A 20,065-nucleotide genomic window follows, 5' to 3' on the forward strand; every position below is an offset into this window, starting at 1 on the left:
GACGTTTCACCCTTGGCGGGGGACAAGAGTTCAGCATGTTACATTTTCCTCGTTCAGCGCGAAGGGGGTAACTGCTGTTTACTGGCACTGGCAGCGCTGCCGAAAAATGAGTTGCCAGATACTGCCACACACACACACACACACACACACACACACACCGTCACTTTCTATAAGACCCAGCTTCTCATGGGTTTTTCTTTTGTTTGTAAGGACACTTTCTGCCTGTTCACAGATACTCATAGACCCATGTCGGATCTGCGTCCTTCGTCCGAGTGCGGAGACTGAACCAAAGCATGGAGGCATTGAGTCATCAGACGACCACGGCAGTCCCCGGGAGACGCGGGGCGGCTCGCCCGTGGAACCACCGCTTCTCACCTCTCCCACCTGCCTCACTCCTTTCTGCCTCTCTCCCACCCGCCTCCTCACATGGGATGACAGTGTTCTACATTTCATTAAGTACTTGGAGGGGTCTTGTCTGTCAGCTGATTTGCCTAGAAGGCAAGAGGACGAAGACACGTTGAGAGGAGGACTTGCGTCAACGGCAGGAAGAAGAGGAAAGGCGAGGAGTGGAGTCAAGAAAGGAAGCAGAGGAAGCGAGACGCAGGGAAGACAACGAGCGTTTCATGGCATTGCTACACATTATGTCGACTCAGGCAATGCCCGCTCAACACCTGCCGTCTTCAGCTTACTCACCTGACCCTTTGTCAACACTCAGCCCTCTCACCCCAGCCTATCACCCTGCAGTCACCGGTCTCGACGCGACTCTGCCCGCCGTGACAGCTGTTGCTGCAGTCGCTACGACACCTGTCACCGCAGCTGCCGTTACAGAGGCCACTACAGTCGCAACTCTACCTACTGCCACAGCTGTTACAACAGTCTTTACTCATGCTGCCGCAACGGTTGCCACTATACCCGCTACACCACCTGTCATCACGACAACTGCGCCCACAGTTGGGCTTCCTATTGGGCAAACCTGTGGCTCAGAGTCCACGCATCCTGCAAGCTGACGCCACCTACCAGACGTTCAGGCAATGGCGCCGCCAGTAGCATGATTTCTTAGCCATGATCGATCTGCAGCGACTCCCCAGGGAAAAGCAACTGATCCAGCTACGGATGTCCATATCCCTGGAGGTCCGAAGGACTCTAGAACACACTCTCGGGATCGCACCTAACACTCACTTAGCAGTGGAAGAAGTCCTCGGCGTGTTGCAGTCCCACTTCAAGAGTCAACGAAACGAGGCTCTACACCGCCGTGAACTCTTGTGTAACAAGCAGACGGCCGGCGAGTCTTTTTCTGACTTCTACGTCCGCCTGAAGAACCAAGCTGAAGAGGTCGACCTTTGCTCAGGCGATCCATTGACTTGTGCTGAGACCCAACTCAAGATGGTGTTGCTCATGGGCATCAGAGAGGAGCTAGTTCAACGCCTCAACTCTCTTGAAACAGGAGCACCTCTTCAGAACGTGGTTACCTGCTGCCGTTCATATGAAGCTGACGGAATACAGCATTCGCCATCCAGTCGTCGCCAGGTCAGCTGTGCTCCATCTCCGCGTCATTTCCTCTGCTTACAAGCAGGGGAAATGACGCGACAAGGCCACCTCCTCACTTCAGCAGGCGCCTTCGGGACAGCCATTGAGGCGACTCAACCCTGCCAGTGTTACTCCCGCTGGCACGTGCCCTGTCAGTGCATTGCCGCCGACGGCATCTGCAACAACTACAGATGCAAGGACCATTGGGGGAAGGACTGCCAGGTGCCTTGCCAAGGAAGTCCAGTGTCGCTCCTGCAAAAAGACAGGTGCTGCTGAGCAAAGAAGACGGCCAGGACAGCTTACACTCTCCTGCACATAAGACGAGTTCCTGCTGCCGTGTGACTCACGGTCCAGGTTCTAACGCCATGACTCCCAAGCCCATGTGCATTTACCTGACACATGGAGGATCCACTTCACACCTCCAAATGCTGCCAGACACCGGCGCGGACGTCACCGTTATCGGCCAGCGACACCTCGGCATGCTACAGATCCCCAGGAGCAACCTACAACTTCTACTTTCCATGTACACGTTAACAGCGGACGATTCAGAGATGGCACCTGCCCTGGGATGCTTCCAAGCTACTTTACGGCTCAGACAGAGGTCTGGTGTCGCCCAGATTCAAGTACACGAAGGCATCCAGACCCCACTCCTCTCCAATGGCCACTGCAAGGAACTGGCCATAATCTAACTGGAATTCCCCGAAGCCAATTTTCAAGGTCAAGTATGTTAATCGATGTATCGAACTGCCCCTCCCTGCTATCACGTCCCCATCTGCTGCGAAGGAGTACTTTCTTCGTGAGTTCTAGGACATGCTGCTCTCCAAGGAGAATCTGAAGAAGGCTCCTCTGAAGCCCATGGTCACCTAGCCCATGAAGATCCACCTGAAGGAGGACGCTTTACCGTTCGCCATTCACACACCACGACAGATCCCTTTCGCATTCCAGCAGCAAGTTAAGGATGAGCTGGTATCCATGTTGCGTCAGGGGATAATTGAGCCTGCCGGCGATGAGCTGTCTGCCTGGTGCCACCCATTAGTTGTCGTTGCCAAGGACAAGGGAATTCGCATCATGGTGGACCTCACAAAGCTCAACAATCAGGTTTCTGCCTGGCTCACCCAGCACCAACACCTTTCGCTGCCGTCCACAGGGTTAACCCGTCACCTCATTACTTCACAACAGCGGATGCTCTATGCGGGTACTGGCAGTTGGAGCTTGACGAGACATTCATTACCCCAGTCGGCCGATTTATGCACTGCAGAGGACCCATGGGCTTCGCGGCTACCGGTGACGCCTACTGACACCGCTGTGACATGGCACTCCAGGGAATGGAGAATTGTGTCAAGGTGGTCGACGACATCCTTCTCTTCAATGATGATCTCACAAGACACTTGGAAAGGATTCGTCAGATCCTAATTAGATGCCGCAAGCACGGAATCACCCTCAACAATGACAAGTTTGCAGTCGCCGAGCCTAGGGTCCGATTCTGTAGCTACAACCTTTCCGTTATGGGTATCTCTGCAGGCGAAGACCGAGTCAATGCCATCCGGGACCTCCCGACACTCACGAACCTGACTGACCTCTGTTCTTTCATGGGCCTGGTGAACCAGCTGTCAGAGTTCACCCCGGACATAGCAGCCACAGCCCAGCCTCTTCGTTCCTTTATGAGCTCGAAACGGATGTTTACTTAGACAGCGAACCATGATGAAGTCTTCAACTGCGTCAAGACAGCGCTTCTCCAGCTGCCTGTCTTGGCCCACTTCGACCCTGTGCTACCGGTCATCCTCCAGATGGATGCCTCCAGCCTTCACAGGATCGGGTACGCTTTCCTCCAACACCACAGCCAGGGACAGACACGCCTAGTTCAGTGTGGCTCACACTTCCTCATTGACGCTGAGACGTGCTACGCTGCCATTGAACTAGAGCAACTCGCCATCGTCTGGGCCATGTCTAAGAGTAGGCTTCACCTAATTGGCCTACAACACTTCATGCTGATGACGGACCACTGGCCACTGGTCCCAATTCTGAACGCATACGCTTTGGATGCGGTCGAGAATCCCCGCCTCCAACATCTCAAAGAGAAAATCTCGCCCTACTTCTTTACAGCCATGTGGCAAGCCGGGAAGCTTATTATGCATCCCAGACGCTCTGTCAAGAGCCCCAGTCAGCCACCCCTCACCCAAGGACGAGATTGCGTCCACCGACGCCACCGCACACCTACGACGCGTCATAGTTGCCAACGCCGAACGCTCTGACCGAGACGCACCACATCACGACACCGATAGAACTCTACATGAATTCCGAGCCGCAGCAAGCACGGACCCGTCGTACACCGTGTTCGTGCCTCCAAGCCATGTCAAGTGCTACTGCCAAGCCAATAACAGGAACCCTTGATATGTGATGACAACCCCTCCAGGCCCTTTGACTCCGTCTCTGCAGAGTTCTTCACACTCGCTAGGAAGTCCTTCCTTGTCATTGTGGACGGAGTCTCGGGGTGGTGTAGTTGTCCCTTGTGGTACGGATACCACCACCCCGCGCACCATACAGATGTTTTGCCTCTACTTCCAGGAAGTGGATGTTCCCCTCTGCCTACGTACCGATGGCGGTCCCCAGTTCGCCAGCGCCAACTTCCAGAACTTCATGGAGCGCTGGGATGTCCACCATGTAGTGATCTCGCCGCACTACCCCCAGTATTATGGCCACGCTGAGGCGGCTGTCGAGTCAGTGAAGCACCTCATCCTGAAGACAGCCCCCTACGGCAACATTGACACTGAAAAGTTCGCCAGAGGTCTCCTGCAACGCTGCCAACTTCACAGGACGATCCCCTGCGCAACACCTGTGTGGCCGCCTTCTTAGCTCCTGCGCCCCTGCCCACGCAGAATCCTTCTCTGTGGACTGGCAAACCAAGACGGAGAACTGCGACCGTCACACTGCCAGTCGCGCAGGCTTGCTATGACCAGCATGTCCGACCCCTCCCTAAGCTGAGCATCAGGGTCACAGTCTGTATCCAGGACCCGACGTCTCTCCGCTGGGACAAGGTTGGCATGGTCATGGGCCGCAGCAGGAACAGGGACTACAAGGTACGTCTCCTTAGCGGAAGTGTCTGGCAACACAACCGCCGGTTCCTGCAGTGATGACCCCCTTCTCCATATCCCTGTGGTCCCTTGCTCGGACGAGAAAAATATGTCCTTTTTAGTTACTCCCTGAGTTACCCCACATCGTTCCCGGCAGCTCAAAGAAAAGAGTTCCGCTCGAGACAGTGCTACGAGCGTGAGGGGGGAGGGAGGTGTGGATATGTAATGTACTGCACTATGTTTCATATTGTACCTCCATTTACTGTACGCTTGTCATCCTCAGTCTGTTGGATGTTTCTGAGGTAGCCACGCACTCAGCCACGGCATTATTCGTTTGTTCCTTGCCTTAATATAGAAACCACAATCTGTATGTGTTTCTATAAAGAACCTACAACTTCTTGGCTGTCCTGTCCCGACAACTATCCCACATAACAAATAACTCCTCATTCCTGACTTTTCCAGGGTCATTCCCGTCCGAGCTTGGAAAAACAGTATGATTGATCTCACTATGTTCAAGCATGTGTCTAGCCTATCTGCAACCTTGCCTATACCTGACTAGCAAGCACATCTTCCACCTATATCTTCCCTACATCTTCCCACCTATACTTAGATGGTGCGTTTCATGCCACTTTCTGGCATGAAACGCACCATCTAAGTACCTAATATGGCCATCACCAACCACAAGCACTCTACCTGAGGACAAGATATTTGCATCACCCCTTCTTCTCCTTGTCTCAAGGAGACAATACCATGCTACACACCACCATCACTACCATCATTTTTAACAGTTGTTTGGTGGCAGGGCAATGGAATCATTATCGTATTTTTTTCGATAGAATTTAAATATCTGTACGGGTATGAACACATTTCCTTGTCTTTTTCAGAAAACAAGATGGTCGCTGAAATTGGTCAATATAGAAAACATTTCATAATTTATGTTCCGGGTTCACAAATACAATATCTATATAATCTATAGGTATGTTTTCGGTGCAAAAATCCGATTCTGGCAATGATCTGACGCTTGCACTAGTGACAAGTAAAGATATCCAGAATTACACTAAAAAAAAAAAAAATCGACATTATATTATTATAAAATTTTGATACACAATCACTTGATCACAATTTCTAGATGTGAAACTTTAGATTACAAAACTAATGTCAATTTTTCACACAATAAAGACGACACACTTACATCGGCAATATAAAGGTAATTTATGAAAATTATTGAGAAACAATTGGAGAATTTCAACTTCTACGGAGAACATAAATCAGTAATGTAATGCCGAGGAAATGTCCTTGTTTACGTAGGATTGGCAGGATGTAATGCAATGGCCGGAGATAGTATATCGGTTAGTAAGCCGTGTTATCACATACAAAATAGGTATTCCAACTTTTTTTTTTATTTAAGAGAGACACTGGCCAAAGGCAACAAAAATCCAATTAAAAAAAAAAAAAAAGCCCACTGAGATGCCAGTCCCAGAAAAGGGTCCAAAGTGGTAGTCAAAAGTTGAAGGATAAGTGTCTTGAAACCTTCCTTTTAAAGGAATTCAAGTCATAGGAAGGTGAAAATACAAAAGCAGCCAGGGAGTTCCAGAGTTTACCAGAAAAAGGAATGAATGATTGAGAATACTGGTTAACTCTTGCATTAGAGAGGTGGACAGAATAGGGGAGAGAGGAAGAAGAAAGTCTTGTGCAGCGAGGCTGCGGGAAGAGGGGAGGGTTAGCAAGATCAGAAGAGCAGTTAGCATGAAAATAGCGGTAGAAGACAGCTAGAGATGCAACATTGCGGCGACAGTCAGTTAGAGGAGAGTTGATGAGACGGAAAGCTTTTGATTCTACCCTGTCTAGAAGAGCGGTATGAGTGGAACCCCCTCAGACATGTGAAGCATACTCCATACATGGACGGATAAGGCACTTACGGAAAGCTTTTGATTCTACCCTGTCTAGAAGAGCGGTATGAGTGGAACCCCCTCAGACATGTGAAGCATACTCCATACATGGACGGATAAGGCACTTCTACAGAGTTAGCAGCCTGGGGGGTGAGAAAAACTGGCGGAGACGTCTCAGAACGCCTAACTTTATAAAAGCTATTTTAGCTAGAGATGAGATGTAAAGTTTCCAGTTCAGATTATAAGTAAAGAACAGACCAAGGATGTTCAGTGTAGAAGAGGGGGACAGTTGAGTGTCACTGAAGAAGAGGGGATAGTTGTCTGGAAGGTTGTGTCGAGCTGATAGATGAAGGAATTCAGTTTTTGAGGCTATGAACAATACCAAGTTTGCTTTGCCCCAATCAGAAATTTTACAGAGATCAGAAGTCAGGCGTTCTGTGGCTTCCCTGCATGAAATGTTTACTTCATGAAGGGTTGGATGTCTATGAAAGATTTGGAAGGTTTAGGTCAAGAAAAAGATTGAGGAATGTACGCCTGCATGCCAAACACTACCACCTCTGTTATGCGCTCAGCACACAAAGACAGTTCTCTGACACGGAAGCAGTAGTCATTCCAAAGAAAATCAGCAAAATACCTCCTCAGGTTCCACCAACTAGCAGAGGCAAAACGCCAGAGGCACCTTCGCTTAGGGGGATCCTGAGGAGGGATTGGAGCGATAGGACAGGATACAGATATGAGATTGTGGTCAGATGAGTCCAACAGAGAAGAGAGGGTTACAGCATAAGCAGAAGAATTAGAAGTCAGGAAAAGATCAAGAATGTTGGGCGTATCTCCAAGACGGTCAGGAATACGAGTAGGGTGTTGCACCAGTTTCTCTAGGTCGTGGAGGATAGCAAAGTTGAAGGCTAGTTCACCAGGATGGTCAGTGAAGGGAGAGGAAAGCCAAAGCTGGTTGCGAACACTGAAGTCTCCAAGAATGTAGATCTGTGCAAAAGGGAAGAGAGAATGTGCTCCACTTTGGAAGTTAAGTAGTCAAAGAATTTCTTATAGTCAGAGGAGTTAGATGAGAGGTATACAGCACAGATAAATTTAGTTTGAGAGTGACTCTGTAGTCGTAGCCAGTTGGTGGAAAACTCAGAAGATTCAAGAGCATGGGCACGAGAGCAGGTTAAGTTGTTGCGCACATAAACGCAACGTCCAGCTTTGGATCGAAAATGAGGATAGAGAAATTAGGAGGGAACAGAAAAGGGGCTACTGTCAGTTGCCTCAGACACCTGAGTTTCAGTGAGGAAAAGAAGATGAAGTTTAGAAAAGGAGAGGTGGTGTTCTACAGACTGAAAATAAGATCATAGACCGCGAATGTTGCAGAAGTTAATGAAGAAAAAGTTGAGGGGGGTGTCAAGACATATAGGGTCGTCGACAGAAAGGCAGTCCGACCTGGGGACATTTATGGTCCCCTCCCCAGATGGGGACTCCGAGGCTGGTGTAGGAGTCGCCATGATGATTTTAAAATTTTTGAGTGAAGGGTGTGTGTGTGTTATTAGGTGCTTGTAGTTTTGTGTGGAGGAAGAGAGGTGTCTTTAGAGGGCAGGCTGTGACTGCCCCCTTGTGTTGTGAGACACAAAGGGAAACGTTCGGTGAGGTCACAGCTGGGTTTAATGATAAGTTCACAGCACCCCCTGAACAGTGAACCTAACTCCTCTGACTATAAGAAATTCTTTGACTACTTAACTTCCAAAGTGGAGCACATTCAGACCCTCTTCCCTTTTGCAGAGATCTCCATTCTTTGGAGACTTCAATGTTCACCACCAGATTTGGCTTTCCTCTCCCTTCACTGACCATCCTGGTGAACTAGCCTTTAACTTTGCTATCCTCCATGACCTAGAGCAATTGGTGCAACACCCTACTCGTATTCCTGACCGTCTTGGAGATACGCCCAACATTCTTGACCTTTTCCTGACCTCTAATCCTTCTGCTTATGCTGTCACCCTTTCTTCTCCGTTGGGCTCCTCCGATCACAATCTCATATCTTTATCTTGTCCTATCACTCCAATCCCTCCTCAGGATCCCCCTAAGCGAAGGTGCCTCTGGCGTTTTGCCTCTGCTAGTTGGGGGGACCTGAGGAGGTATTTTGCTGATTTTCCTTGGAATGACTACTGCTTCCGTGTCAGAGACCCGTCTTTGTGTGCTGAGCGCATAACAGAGGTGATAGTGTCTGGCATGGAGGCATACATTCCTCACTCTTTTTCTCGTCCTAAACCTTCTAAACCTTGGTTTAACACAGCTTGTTTTTGTGCTATACATGATAGAGAGGTGGCCCACAAAAGGTACTTAAGCCTTCCATCACCAGAATCTCATGCACTTTATATTTCTGCCCGGAACCATGCAAAGTCTGTTCTCCAACTAGCCAAAAACTCCTTCATTAACAGAAAATGTCAAAACCTTTCAAGATCTAACTCCCCTCGTGATTTCTGGCATCTAGCCAAAAATATCTCCAATAACTTTGCTTCTTCTTCTTTCCCTCCTCTATTTCAACCAGATGGCACCACTGCTATCACATCTATTTCTAAAGCTGAAGTCTTTGCTCAAACCTTTGCTAAAAACACTACCTTGGACGATTCTGGGCTTCCTCCACCCTCTGACTACTTCATGCCACCTATTAAAATTCTTCACAATGATGTTTTCCATGCCCTCGCTGGCCTAAACCCTCGGAAGGCTTATGGACCTGATGGGGTCCCTCCTATTGTTCTCCGAAACTGTGCCTCCGTGCTTGCACCTTGCCTAGTCAAACTCTTTCAGCTCTATCTGTCAACATCTACCTTTCCTTCTTGCTGGAAGTTTGCCTACATTCAACCTGTTCCTAAAAAGGGTGACCGTTCTAATCCCTCAAACTACCGTCCTATTGCTTTAATTTCCTGCCTATCTAAAGTTTTTGAATCTATCCTCAACAGGAAGATTCTTAAACATCTATCACTTCACAACCTTCTATCTGATTGCCAGTATGGGTTCCGTCAAGACCGCTCTACTGGTGATCTTCTGGTTTTCCTTACTGAGTCTTGGTCATCCTCTTTTAGAGATTTTGGTGAAACTTTTGCTGTTGCCTTGGACATATCAAAAGCTTTTGATAGAGTCTGGCACAAAGCTTTGATTTCCAAACTACCCTCCTACGGTTTCTATCCTTCTCTCTGTAACTTCATCTCAAGTTTCCTTTCTGACCGTTCTATTGCTGCTGTGGTAGACGGTCACTGTTCTTCTCCTAAATCTATTAACAGTGGTGTTCCTCAGGGTTCTGTCCTGTCACCCACTCTCTTCTTATTATTCATTAATGATCTTCTAAACCAAACTTCTTGTCCTATCCACTCCTACGCTGATGATACCACCCTGCACTTTTCCACATCTTTTCATAGACGTCCAACCCTTCAGGAGGTAAACATATCACGCAGGGAAGCCACAGAACGCCTGACTTCTGATCTTTCTAAAATTTCTGATTGGGGCAGAGCAAACTTGGTATTGTTCAATGCCTCAAAAACTCAGTTCCTCCATCTATCAACTCGACACAACCTTCCAGACAACTATCCCCTCTTCTTCAATGACACTCAACTGTCCCTCTCTTCTACACTGAACATCCTCGGTCTGTCCTTTACTTATAATCTGAACTGGAAACTTCACATCTCATCTCTAGCTAAAACAGCTTCTATGAAGTTAGGTGTTCTGAGACGTCTCCGCCAGTTTTTCTCACCCCGCCAGCTGCTAACTCTGTACAAGGGCCTTATCCGTCCATGTATGGAGTATGCTTCACATGTCTGGGGGGGTTCCACTCATACTGCTCTTCTAGACAGGGTGGAATGAAAAGCTTTTCGTCTCATCAACTCCTCTCCTCTAACTGACTGTCTTCAGCCTCTCTCCCACCGCCGCAATGTTGCATATCTAGCTGTCTTCTACCGCTATTTTCATGCTAACTGCTCTTCTGATCTTGCTAACTGCATGCCTCCCCTCCTTCCGCGGCCTCGCTGCACAAGACTTTCTTCTTTCTCTCACCCCTATTCTGTCTACCTCTCTAACGCAAGAGTTAACCAGTATTCTCAATCATTCATCCCTTTCTCTGGTAAACTCTGGAACTCCCTGCCTGCTTCTGTATTTCCACCTTCCTATGACTTGAATTCCTTCAAGAGGGAGGTTTCAAGACACTTATCCATCAATTTTTGACCACTGCTTTGACCCTTTTATGGGACTGGCATTTCAGTGGGCATTTTTTTATTAGGTTTTTGTTGCCCTTGGACAGTGCCCTTCCTACATAAAAAAAAAAAAATGTGTCCTGGATGTAAGACGACGCTTCAAGAAGTCACTTCAAGTCTCTAGGGTGAAATCGACTATTAAGATGTACTACCTGAGGTCACTTGCTAAAGGAATGTGATATTCCTTATTTTAATTTGTTTTGGTGAGAATGTAGGAATGTAAGGTCGCAGATGTACACTATGCTGTAAAATCCCCTGAAGAGAGTGATGTCAACTTAAGTTAGGTAGGCATTATCAGGTTTCCAATAAAATGGTTGGTGGGCTAGGGTTACCTATGTCCAGAGCACGGATAAATAAGATTTTAGATTGAGTTCAAAATCTCATGTTGAGGAAATGAAGATGTGTGTTATTTACGATGTAGTAAAACGCTTTCCCCGGGGAGGGTAGCTATGTAACGGCAGGAGCTAGTATATCGGTTAATAAGCCGTTTTATCACATCCAAAATACGTATTTAAACTGAAAGCGGATTAGTTGAGAGGTAGAGGACAGAGGACAGGTCGGTCACAGACAGCGAAAAGGGAGGGATACCAATGCGGAAGTCGGCCATTTTACCACCAGACGTGAGTCAGTCTACAAATTTTCCGCTGTCTGGGGCGTCTACCAACCCCTCATATAAGAGGGAACCAGGACGGAGCAGACTCGTCCCCTCCTTGTGTATTGGGTGCCCTGTCATGGTCAGTGTGTTATGTAAGGTTAGCTAGGGTGTGTGAAACCCCAACACGAAGACACACTGACCCAAGGGTGTCATTTAAGGCGGTGGGTGAGAGGTGTTGTTGAGTGAATGAAGACGGTGAGTGATCTTCTGGCTTTCCGTACTAAGTCTTGGTCATCTTTTAGAAATTTTGGTGAAACTTTTGCTGTTGCCTTAGACATATCAAAAGCTTTTGATAGAGTCTTGCACAAAGCTTTGAAGACGCCGGGTAGAATCCAAGACTAATCTTCGACAAATCTATAGGTGTCTTGGGGCGATCTTGACGCGTAAATTGAAGCAATATGGCGGCCGCCAAAGATGAAAATAAGTCTAATTTATAGTTTCATAAAGACAATAGATGATATATGATGTCGAGAAGAGAAAGATAACGTTATATTCATGGCAAGATAAGGGCAGATAACGAGTTTAACATGAGTTATGTTATAAATATGAAGTATTTCCTAAGCAAAATAAAGTTTCTTAAAATAGATAATATATGATCTCGAGAAAAGAAAGATAACGTTAGATAGTTTAGCAAAAAGTAAATGAGAGAATATACAGAAGTTAAGTCAGCAGAGCAGATAAGGCAGAGTAGGTAAGAAGTTAAAGATGAATTATGTTATGAATATGAAACATTTCCAGAGCAAATTTTTGTAATATAATGATATGAAGGTATTCCCTAGTATAGTCTGTCTGACCTAACCCTACAAGCAGACACAATAATTTGTTAACAGCTTTAACAGGTAATTTTCTACTTCTTTACCGGCCTATTCGGGAAAAGGGATCCACGGGGGCGAGGCTTCCCTGGTTAGTTAGGCTACATAATGTTAAGTTAGCTAATGCATGGTTAGATCAATGTCCTTAAGGTGATCCAGGAGGGGCTAACACGGTGCAGGTGGAAAAAAAGAGAGAAGTCAGCTACTGGATACTTCTTTGTTTACCGCCGGGTTTTGCTATTTTCTGCAAAGAAATACTTTCGGCGTTTATCGCTTAGCTTTTACTCGTAGCTAATTCATTATTTAACGTTCAATATAGTGCCAATGCACTACGTTTTGTAGCCTTTATAAAAGTATATATATATTATTTTTTATTCTCATTTCAGCTTTTTTCAAGTGACTATATTTTTGCCGTCGATACCAAGAAGTTGCCAAGACCGCGCTTCAAAGCCAAGAGCGCTCTTGGCAAAAACGCGTCCCAGTCTTCTGAAGAATCTTTGTTTATTATCTCATCTCGCCTACCAAACCAAAAACATTTGAAATTTGAAACACAACACACAGTTATTATCCCTATAATCTTATTCTGTGTTGTTTTCTTCAACATCTCTCTAATTGAATGGGCTATGGCACCCTTCATTCGCAGTGTCATAAGCGCTGAAGCTGGTGTATGCCAGCTGTCGGCTTGCAAACCTCAGGAAAGGCACCACCCAAAAGTGACCAAATATTACTACCCACAGTACTTTCCAAAAAGTTGCCCCCAAAAATGGCTTAATCCATCATAGTTTCTGTGAATGTTTGGCAGCTGTACGAAATTTTTTTTTCTTTTTTTTTTTTTATCTTTCAAAGAAATTTATTTACACTATCAATTTTGAGACTGTTCTCTTGCAAAAACATCTACTTCTTGGTGTTTCTATACATTTCATTATGTAGCAGTTTGTCCGATATTCCATCTTTCTTTTTTATTTTGTTTCACGCAAAAATAATTGTACGTCTCGTAAAGCAGTAGTGGTATCAGGACGGGCCTCAAGGTCCATAAGCACAAAAATTCATGAGCGAAGCCTTAGCACAAAAGTTATATTTAATTTCTTGCCTTAAGTTTCAAAATCGTGCTTAGTATTGTGTTTTTTTTTTTTTTTTTTTGTAGAAAGGGCACTGGCCAAGGGCAACAAAAATCTAATAAAAAAAATGCCCACTGAAATGCCAATCCCATAAAAGGGTCAAAGCAGTGGTCAAAAATTGATGGATAAGTGTCTTGAAACCTCCCTCTTGAAGGAATTCAAGTCATAGGAAGGTGGAAATGCAGAAGCAGGCAGGGAGTTCCAGAGTTTACCAGAGAAAGGGATGAATGATTGAGAATACTGGTTAACTCTTGCGTTAGTGAGGTGGACAGAATAGGGGTGAGAGAAAGAAGAAAGTCTTGTGCAGCGAGGCCGCGGAAGGAGGGGAGGCATGCAGTTAGCAAGATCAAAAGAGCAGTTAGCATGAAAACAGCGGTAGAAGACAGCTAGATATGCAACATTGCGGCGGTGAGAGAGAGGCTGAAGACAGTCAGTTAGAGGAGAGGAGTTGATGAGACGAAAAGCTTTTGATTCCACCCTGATTAGAAGAGCAGTATGAGTGGAACCCCCCCCCAGACATGTGAAGCATACTCCATACATGGACGGATAAGGCCCTTGTACAGAGTTAGCAGCTGGGGGGGTGAGAAAAACTGGCGGAGACGTCTCAGAACATTTAACTTCATAGAAGCTGTTTTAGCTAGAGATGAGATGTGAAGTTTCCAGCTCAGATTATAAGTAAAGGACAGACCGAGGATGTTCAGTGTAGAAGAGGGGGACAGTTGAGTGTCATTGAAGAAGAGGGGATAGTTGTCTGGAAGGTTGTGTCGAGTTGATAGATGGAGGAATTGAGTTTTTGAGGCATTGAACAATACCAAGTTTGCTCTGCCCCAATCAGAAATTTTAGAAAGATCAGAAGTCAGGCGTTCTGTGGCTTCCCTGCGTGATATGTTTACCTCCTGAAGGGTTGGACGTCTATGAAAAGACGTGGAAAAGTGCAGGGTGGTATCATCAGCGTAGGAGTGGATAGGACAAGAAGTTTGGTTTAGAAGATCATTAATGAATAATAAGAAGAAAGTGGGTGACAGGACAGAACCTTGAGGAACACCACTGTTAATAGATTTAGGAGAAGAACAGTGACCGTCTACCACAGCAGCAATAGAACGGTCAGAAAGGAAACTTGAGATGAAGTTACAGAGAGAAGGATAGAAACCATAAGAGGGTAGTTTGGAAATCAAAGCTTTGTGCCAGACTCTATCAAAGGCTTTTGATATGTCCAAGGCAACAGCAAAAGTTTCACCAAAATCTCTAAAAGATGATGACCAAGACTCAGTAAGGAAAGCCATAAGATCACCAGTAGAGCGGCCTTGACGGAACCCATACTGGCAATCAGATAGAAGGTTGTGAAGTGATAGATGTTTAAGAATCTTTCTGTTGAGGATAGATTCAAAAACTTTAGATAAGCAGGAAATTAAAGCAATAGGACGGTAGTTTGAGGAATTAGAGCGGTCACCCTTTTTAGGAACAGGTTGAATGTAGGCAAACTTCTAGCAAGAAGGAAAGGTAGATGTTGACAGACAGAGCTAAAAGAGTTTGACTAGGCAAGGTGCAAGCACGGAGGCACAGTTTCGGAGAACAATAGGAGGGACCCCATCAGGTCCATAAGCCTTCCGAGGGTTTAGGCCAGCGAGGGCATGGAAAACATCATTGCGAAGGATTTTTAATAGGTGGCATGAAGTAGTCAGAGGGTGGAGGAGAGGGAGGAACAAGCCCAGAATCGTCCAAGGTGAGCAAAGAGTTCAGCTTTAGAAATAGATGTGATAGCAGTGGTGCCATCTGGTTGAAAATAGAGGAGGGAAAGAAGAAGAAGCAAAGTTATTGGAGATATTTTTGGCTAGATGCCAGAAATCACGAGGGGAGTTAGATCTTGAAAGGTTTTGACAGTTTTGAGTTTTTGGCTAGTTGGAGAACAGACTTGGCATGGTTCCGGGCAGAAATATAAAGTGCATGAGATTCTGGTGATGGAAGGCTTAAGTACCTTTTGTGGGCCACCTCTCTATCATGTATAGCACGAGAACAAGCTGTGTTAAACCAAGGTTTAGAAGGTTTAGGACGAGAAAAAGAGTGAGGAATGTACGCCTCCATGCCAGACACTATCACCTGTTATGCGCTGAGCACACAAAGATGGGTCTCTGACACGGAAGCAGTAGTCATTCCAAGGAAAATCAGCAAAATACCTCCTCAGGTCCCCCCAACTAGCAGAGGCAAAACGCCAGAGGCACCTTCGTTTAGGGGGATCCTGAGGAGGGATTGGAGTGATAGGACAAGATAAAGATATGAGATTGTGATCGGAGGAGCCCAACGGAGAAGAAAGGGTGACAGCATAAGCAGAAGGATTAGAGGTCAGGAAAAGGTCAACAATGTTGGGTGTATCTCCAAGACGGTCAGGAATACGAGTAGGGTGTTGCACCAATTGCTTTAGGTCATGGAGGATAGCAAAGTTGTAGGCTAGTTCACCAGGATGGTCAGTGAAGGGAGAGGAAAGCCAAAGCTGGTGGTGAACATTAAAGTCTCCAAGAATGGAGATCTCTGCAAAAGGGAAGAGGGTCAGAATGTGCTCCACTTTGGAAGTTCAGTAGTCAAAGAATTTCTTATAGTCAGAGGAGTTAGGAGAGAGGTATACAGCACAGATAAATTTAGTATGAGAATGACTCTGTAGTCGTAGCCAGATGGTGGAAAACTCAGAAGATTCAAGAGCGTGGGCACGAGAGCAGGTTAAGTCATTGCGCACATAAACGCAGCATCCAGCTTTGGATCGAAAATGAGGATAGAGAAAGTAGGAGGGAACAGAAAAGGGGCTACTGTCAGTTGCCTCAGACACCTGAGTTTCAGTGAGGAAAAGAAGATGAGGTTTAGAAGAAGAGAGGTGGTGTTCTACAGATTGAAAATTAGATCTTTGACCGCGAATGTTGCAGAAGTTAATGAAGAAAAAGTTGAGGGGGGTGTCAAGACACTTAGGGTCGTCGACAGAAAGGCAGTCCGACCTGGGGACATTTATGGTCCTCTCCCCAGATGGGGACTCCGAGGCTGGTGTAGGAGTCGCCATGATTTTAAAATTTTTTGAGTGAAGGGTGTGTGTGTTATTAGGTGCTTGTAGTTTTGTGTGGCGGAAGAGAGTTGTCTTTAGAGGGCAGGCTGTGACTGCCCCCTTGTGTTGTGAGACACAAAGGGAAACGTTCAGTGAGGTCACAGCTGGGTTTAATGATAAGTTCAGAGCACCCCCTGAACAGTGCTTTAGACCTCACTGGGAGTAATTATCGTTTCGGCAGGTGTCTTCTGCCTCCTCCTCCTGGTTAGCGTACCAAAAAATTAAGTATGGTCAAGGGCGTGCTTAGGTTTATACTTAATACTTAAGAAGAGAAAATGGCAGTAGTCAAAGAGCCCGAGCTTATCACATCAAAAGAATTATCGACGCCGTGAGGATGTTCTTGGTGACCTGAATGACTCTGAGCTGATGATCATGCATGACTGTTATTTGTGACAGATTTGGTGAGAGATACCTTAAAGTCCAGAAATGGAAGTGGTAATTACATTACTTTATTCAGTCATTCGCTGAACCCTTGTCATTGACCACACATGGTGAATCCATAGCACTTGTAATTCTACTTATAGTACGTATGGCAACATCATTTCAGTGACATTTACATGAAGGAGTCGACTACTTTCATGCAATGTTTTATAGTACAGTATAATAACTAGGGCTGCCCGGATGACTTCTTTGTTGTGAAACCGTGAGGAGTCCTTCTTGATCTTTTCTAAGTTTTCCGCGATGGTAATGGTTCCACCCTTGGGAACTGACCAAAAAATATCTTCATCTAGAAAGCGAAGGAAGCGCAGGTTCTGAGGGAGCTTTTTCGCAGGCAACAATTTGCCAGATATTATACTTAAAACTCCTTTTAGGCCTTTTAAGTCACACCCTTGTGTCAGCATTCCAATGCAGGCTACAAACTCCATCATAACAAATGCATTCCTTCTAGAAGTGTGAACATGTTACCCAGCAGGTCAGGTTAGTGAAATACATAAAATAGCAAAAGCTGAGTCTATTATCACCAAGATGTCTTGATTTGAATCTCAAGTCACTTTTAATCAATCCCCCAGTAACGGAGTTGAGGGTTGTCATTCGATCTGTGGGGACTCCATGTTTAGAAGTGGTAGATGATATGACTGACTTTAATGCTGGCCTCATGTCCGTCTCAAAACAAATTTGAGTGATGTAGCTATCGTATTCTGGAGTACCCTTCTTCAAGAACGTATCCTTCATGAATGAGAAATCAATACTGCGTGTTCTCGCCAGTGACACTGCCTGTGATGCAATGTGTTCCTCTGTCATCACGAGTTTGTTGCGGATAGTAGTGTATTTACCTTCTTTGGATCTCTCTATGCGGTGACTGATGTCTCTCAGGAGACGGAAATGGTTTAACTATGTGTGCAACAAGACTTTGTTATTAGATACAGAAAATAACATTTTTGTGCAATTTTGGCCACCGTTTTTGCATTATTCGTTAGGATGACTCGAAACCATGAAAACAATGTCAGACTCAGATTCCTTGCACTCGACTTTAAAACACTGTGGACTCAGAAAACCTTATTGTGAATGAGGATGTCACGGACTCAAAAGCCGCTGGTAAATTACTAAGCCTGAAAATAACTACACTGGAATACACAGAACACACACACACACACACACACACACACACACACACACACACAAAAAAAAAAAAAAAAAAAAAAAAAAAAAAAAAAAAAAACGAAATAAAGCATTTAGAGCACTCATCAAACTCTTCCGGTTCCGAACAATCCCCACTAAATTCAAAACCTATTTAGCAAAAGCACTAGTATTACCAGTTTTAGACTATCCTCCCATTCCAGTGCACACCATGAACATGACCCAGATAAGCCATCTACAAAAACTTCAAAACAAAACAGTACGTTTTGCTATAGGACATATATAACCATACACTTTAAACACAATACAAATATACAAAGAAACAAACACTGAACCAATAAACATAAGACTACACAAACGCGCCATCAAGATATGGGAAAAATTAGAACACCAAAACAACTTAGAAAGCACAAGATATTTCAACAGAGCTTTTCCAACCAGCATTAGAAAATTAAACATAGAACCAGATTCAGAACCTATCTTTCACTAATGTGCAAAGCTAAATAATTATCAAACTACAAATAAATAAATAATAAATAAAATAAATCAAAATAATAAAAATAATAAAAATCAGTTAAGACTCAGCAAGGTGGTCGCCCTAATAACTTTTACTTCCATTATTTCTCCTCATTTCCCCCACGTATTTTCCTTGTCCTTCTCCCTCTCTCTCTCTTCTTATCTAAAAATATTAAAAAAAAAAATGAAGGTTTTTGTATATCGATCAGTTTCGGCAGTCATCTTACTTCCTAAAAATAGCTAGCGCGTGTGAAGATCTCACCCACCCAGAACTTAATTTAGAGACCAAGTTCTATCGAAAAATGAGATAAAATCTATCAGTGCTAGGCCCAACCTGAAAATGGATCTGCCACTGGACTAATGTATCTTCCTCCTGACAGACACTACTACCTGTCAATGTGGTTTGCTCCTTCGTAGTGCCCATCACCTACTTCAATCTTACCAGCTTCATGTGGATGTCTGTCGAGGGTGAGTATGCGTGAGGCTTCTAGAATGCCTGTCATCTTTTAGGGAAAAAAAATGGATGTGTTTAATTTGATTGTGTTCTGATGTCTGTTTTTATTATCTTCTGAATAATTCAGAAGATAATTTTCATATGTAGTTTCCTGCATAGTTCTTTAATTTGTGAGGGCATAAAGGATGATGCTGAGCATGAGGAGGAAATCTGGGTATGTGAAGCAGCGAGAAGGGAAGTTTATGGCTGTGCAACTTGGTCCTGCGCTCACTGGTTAGTTACCGGATGATGAGTTTAAGGTGTTATGGCTTGGAAATCATGGAGCCAGGAAATATAACACAAGATAAATGGGGAAAAAAAAAAAAAAATCACTAGAAAAAAATGCCAATAAGTTTGGACAACAACAACAACAACAACAACAACAACAACAACAACAACAAGGAGAAGAAAAATGTCACAGAAAATATAACAACAACAACAACAACAATAATGAGAAGAAGAAAAATATCACAAAAAATATAACAGCAGCAACAACAACAACAACAACAACAACAACAACAACAACAACAACAATAATAATAATAATGAGAGGGAGGTGGACCAGTTCCTCTGAAGAAGCTGTAGGCAAAACCGGTCGAGAATAAACTCAACTCCATACACTTGTGTTTTCCTCCCACCTCCCCCTCCAACTTGCCTAAACGTCTGAGTAAATAATAATAATGATAATAATAATAATAATAATAATAATAATAATAATAATATTTTTATTATTATTATTATTATTATTATTATTATTATTATTATTATTATTATTATTACTATTATTATTATTATTATTATTATTATTATTATTAATTAAGCACTACTTTATTTCGTGATTTTTTTTTTTCTATTTTTCCGGTGTTATTTTTTCCTTGTGTATTTTTATGCCTTTTTCTTTATTCACTTTGAATGTAAGTCTCACCATGGCAGGCGCCACACTAACAATTTTCGCTCATAGTTACAACTGTTGAAAACGTTTATGTAAGCTCTTCTAATTATCTTCCTCTCAGGCTTCTACCTCTACATGCTGGTGGTCAAGATATTCTCAGTGGACAATATCAAGCTGCGAGTCTACACGATAAT

General features: G+C 44.6%; 1 protein-coding gene across 4 annotated transcripts in view; it reads left to right on the forward strand.

Annotated features, from left to right (window-relative positions):
- Window positions 1-20,065, forward strand: part of LOC135099760 (diuretic hormone receptor-like) — a 251,589-nt gene that overhangs the window by 186,804 nt on the left and 44,720 nt on the right. For all 4 annotated transcript variants that reach the window (XM_064002269.1, XM_064002268.1, XM_064002267.1 and 1 more), the window contains 2 exons: window positions 18,867-18,954; window positions 19,993-20,065. The exon at window positions 19,993-20,065 is cut by the window's right edge and continues 8 nt beyond it. In XM_064002269.1, coding sequence (XP_063858339.1) covers window positions 18,867-18,954; window positions 19,993-20,065 — 161 coding nt within the window. The remainder of the gene's footprint in view (window positions 1-18,866; window positions 18,955-19,992) is intronic.

The sequence above is a fragment of the Scylla paramamosain genome, chromosome 4 (assembly GCF_035594125.1).
Source record: "Scylla paramamosain isolate STU-SP2022 chromosome 4, ASM3559412v1, whole genome shotgun sequence".
Classification (NCBI taxonomy): domain Eukaryota; kingdom Metazoa; phylum Arthropoda; class Malacostraca; order Decapoda; family Portunidae; genus Scylla; species Scylla paramamosain.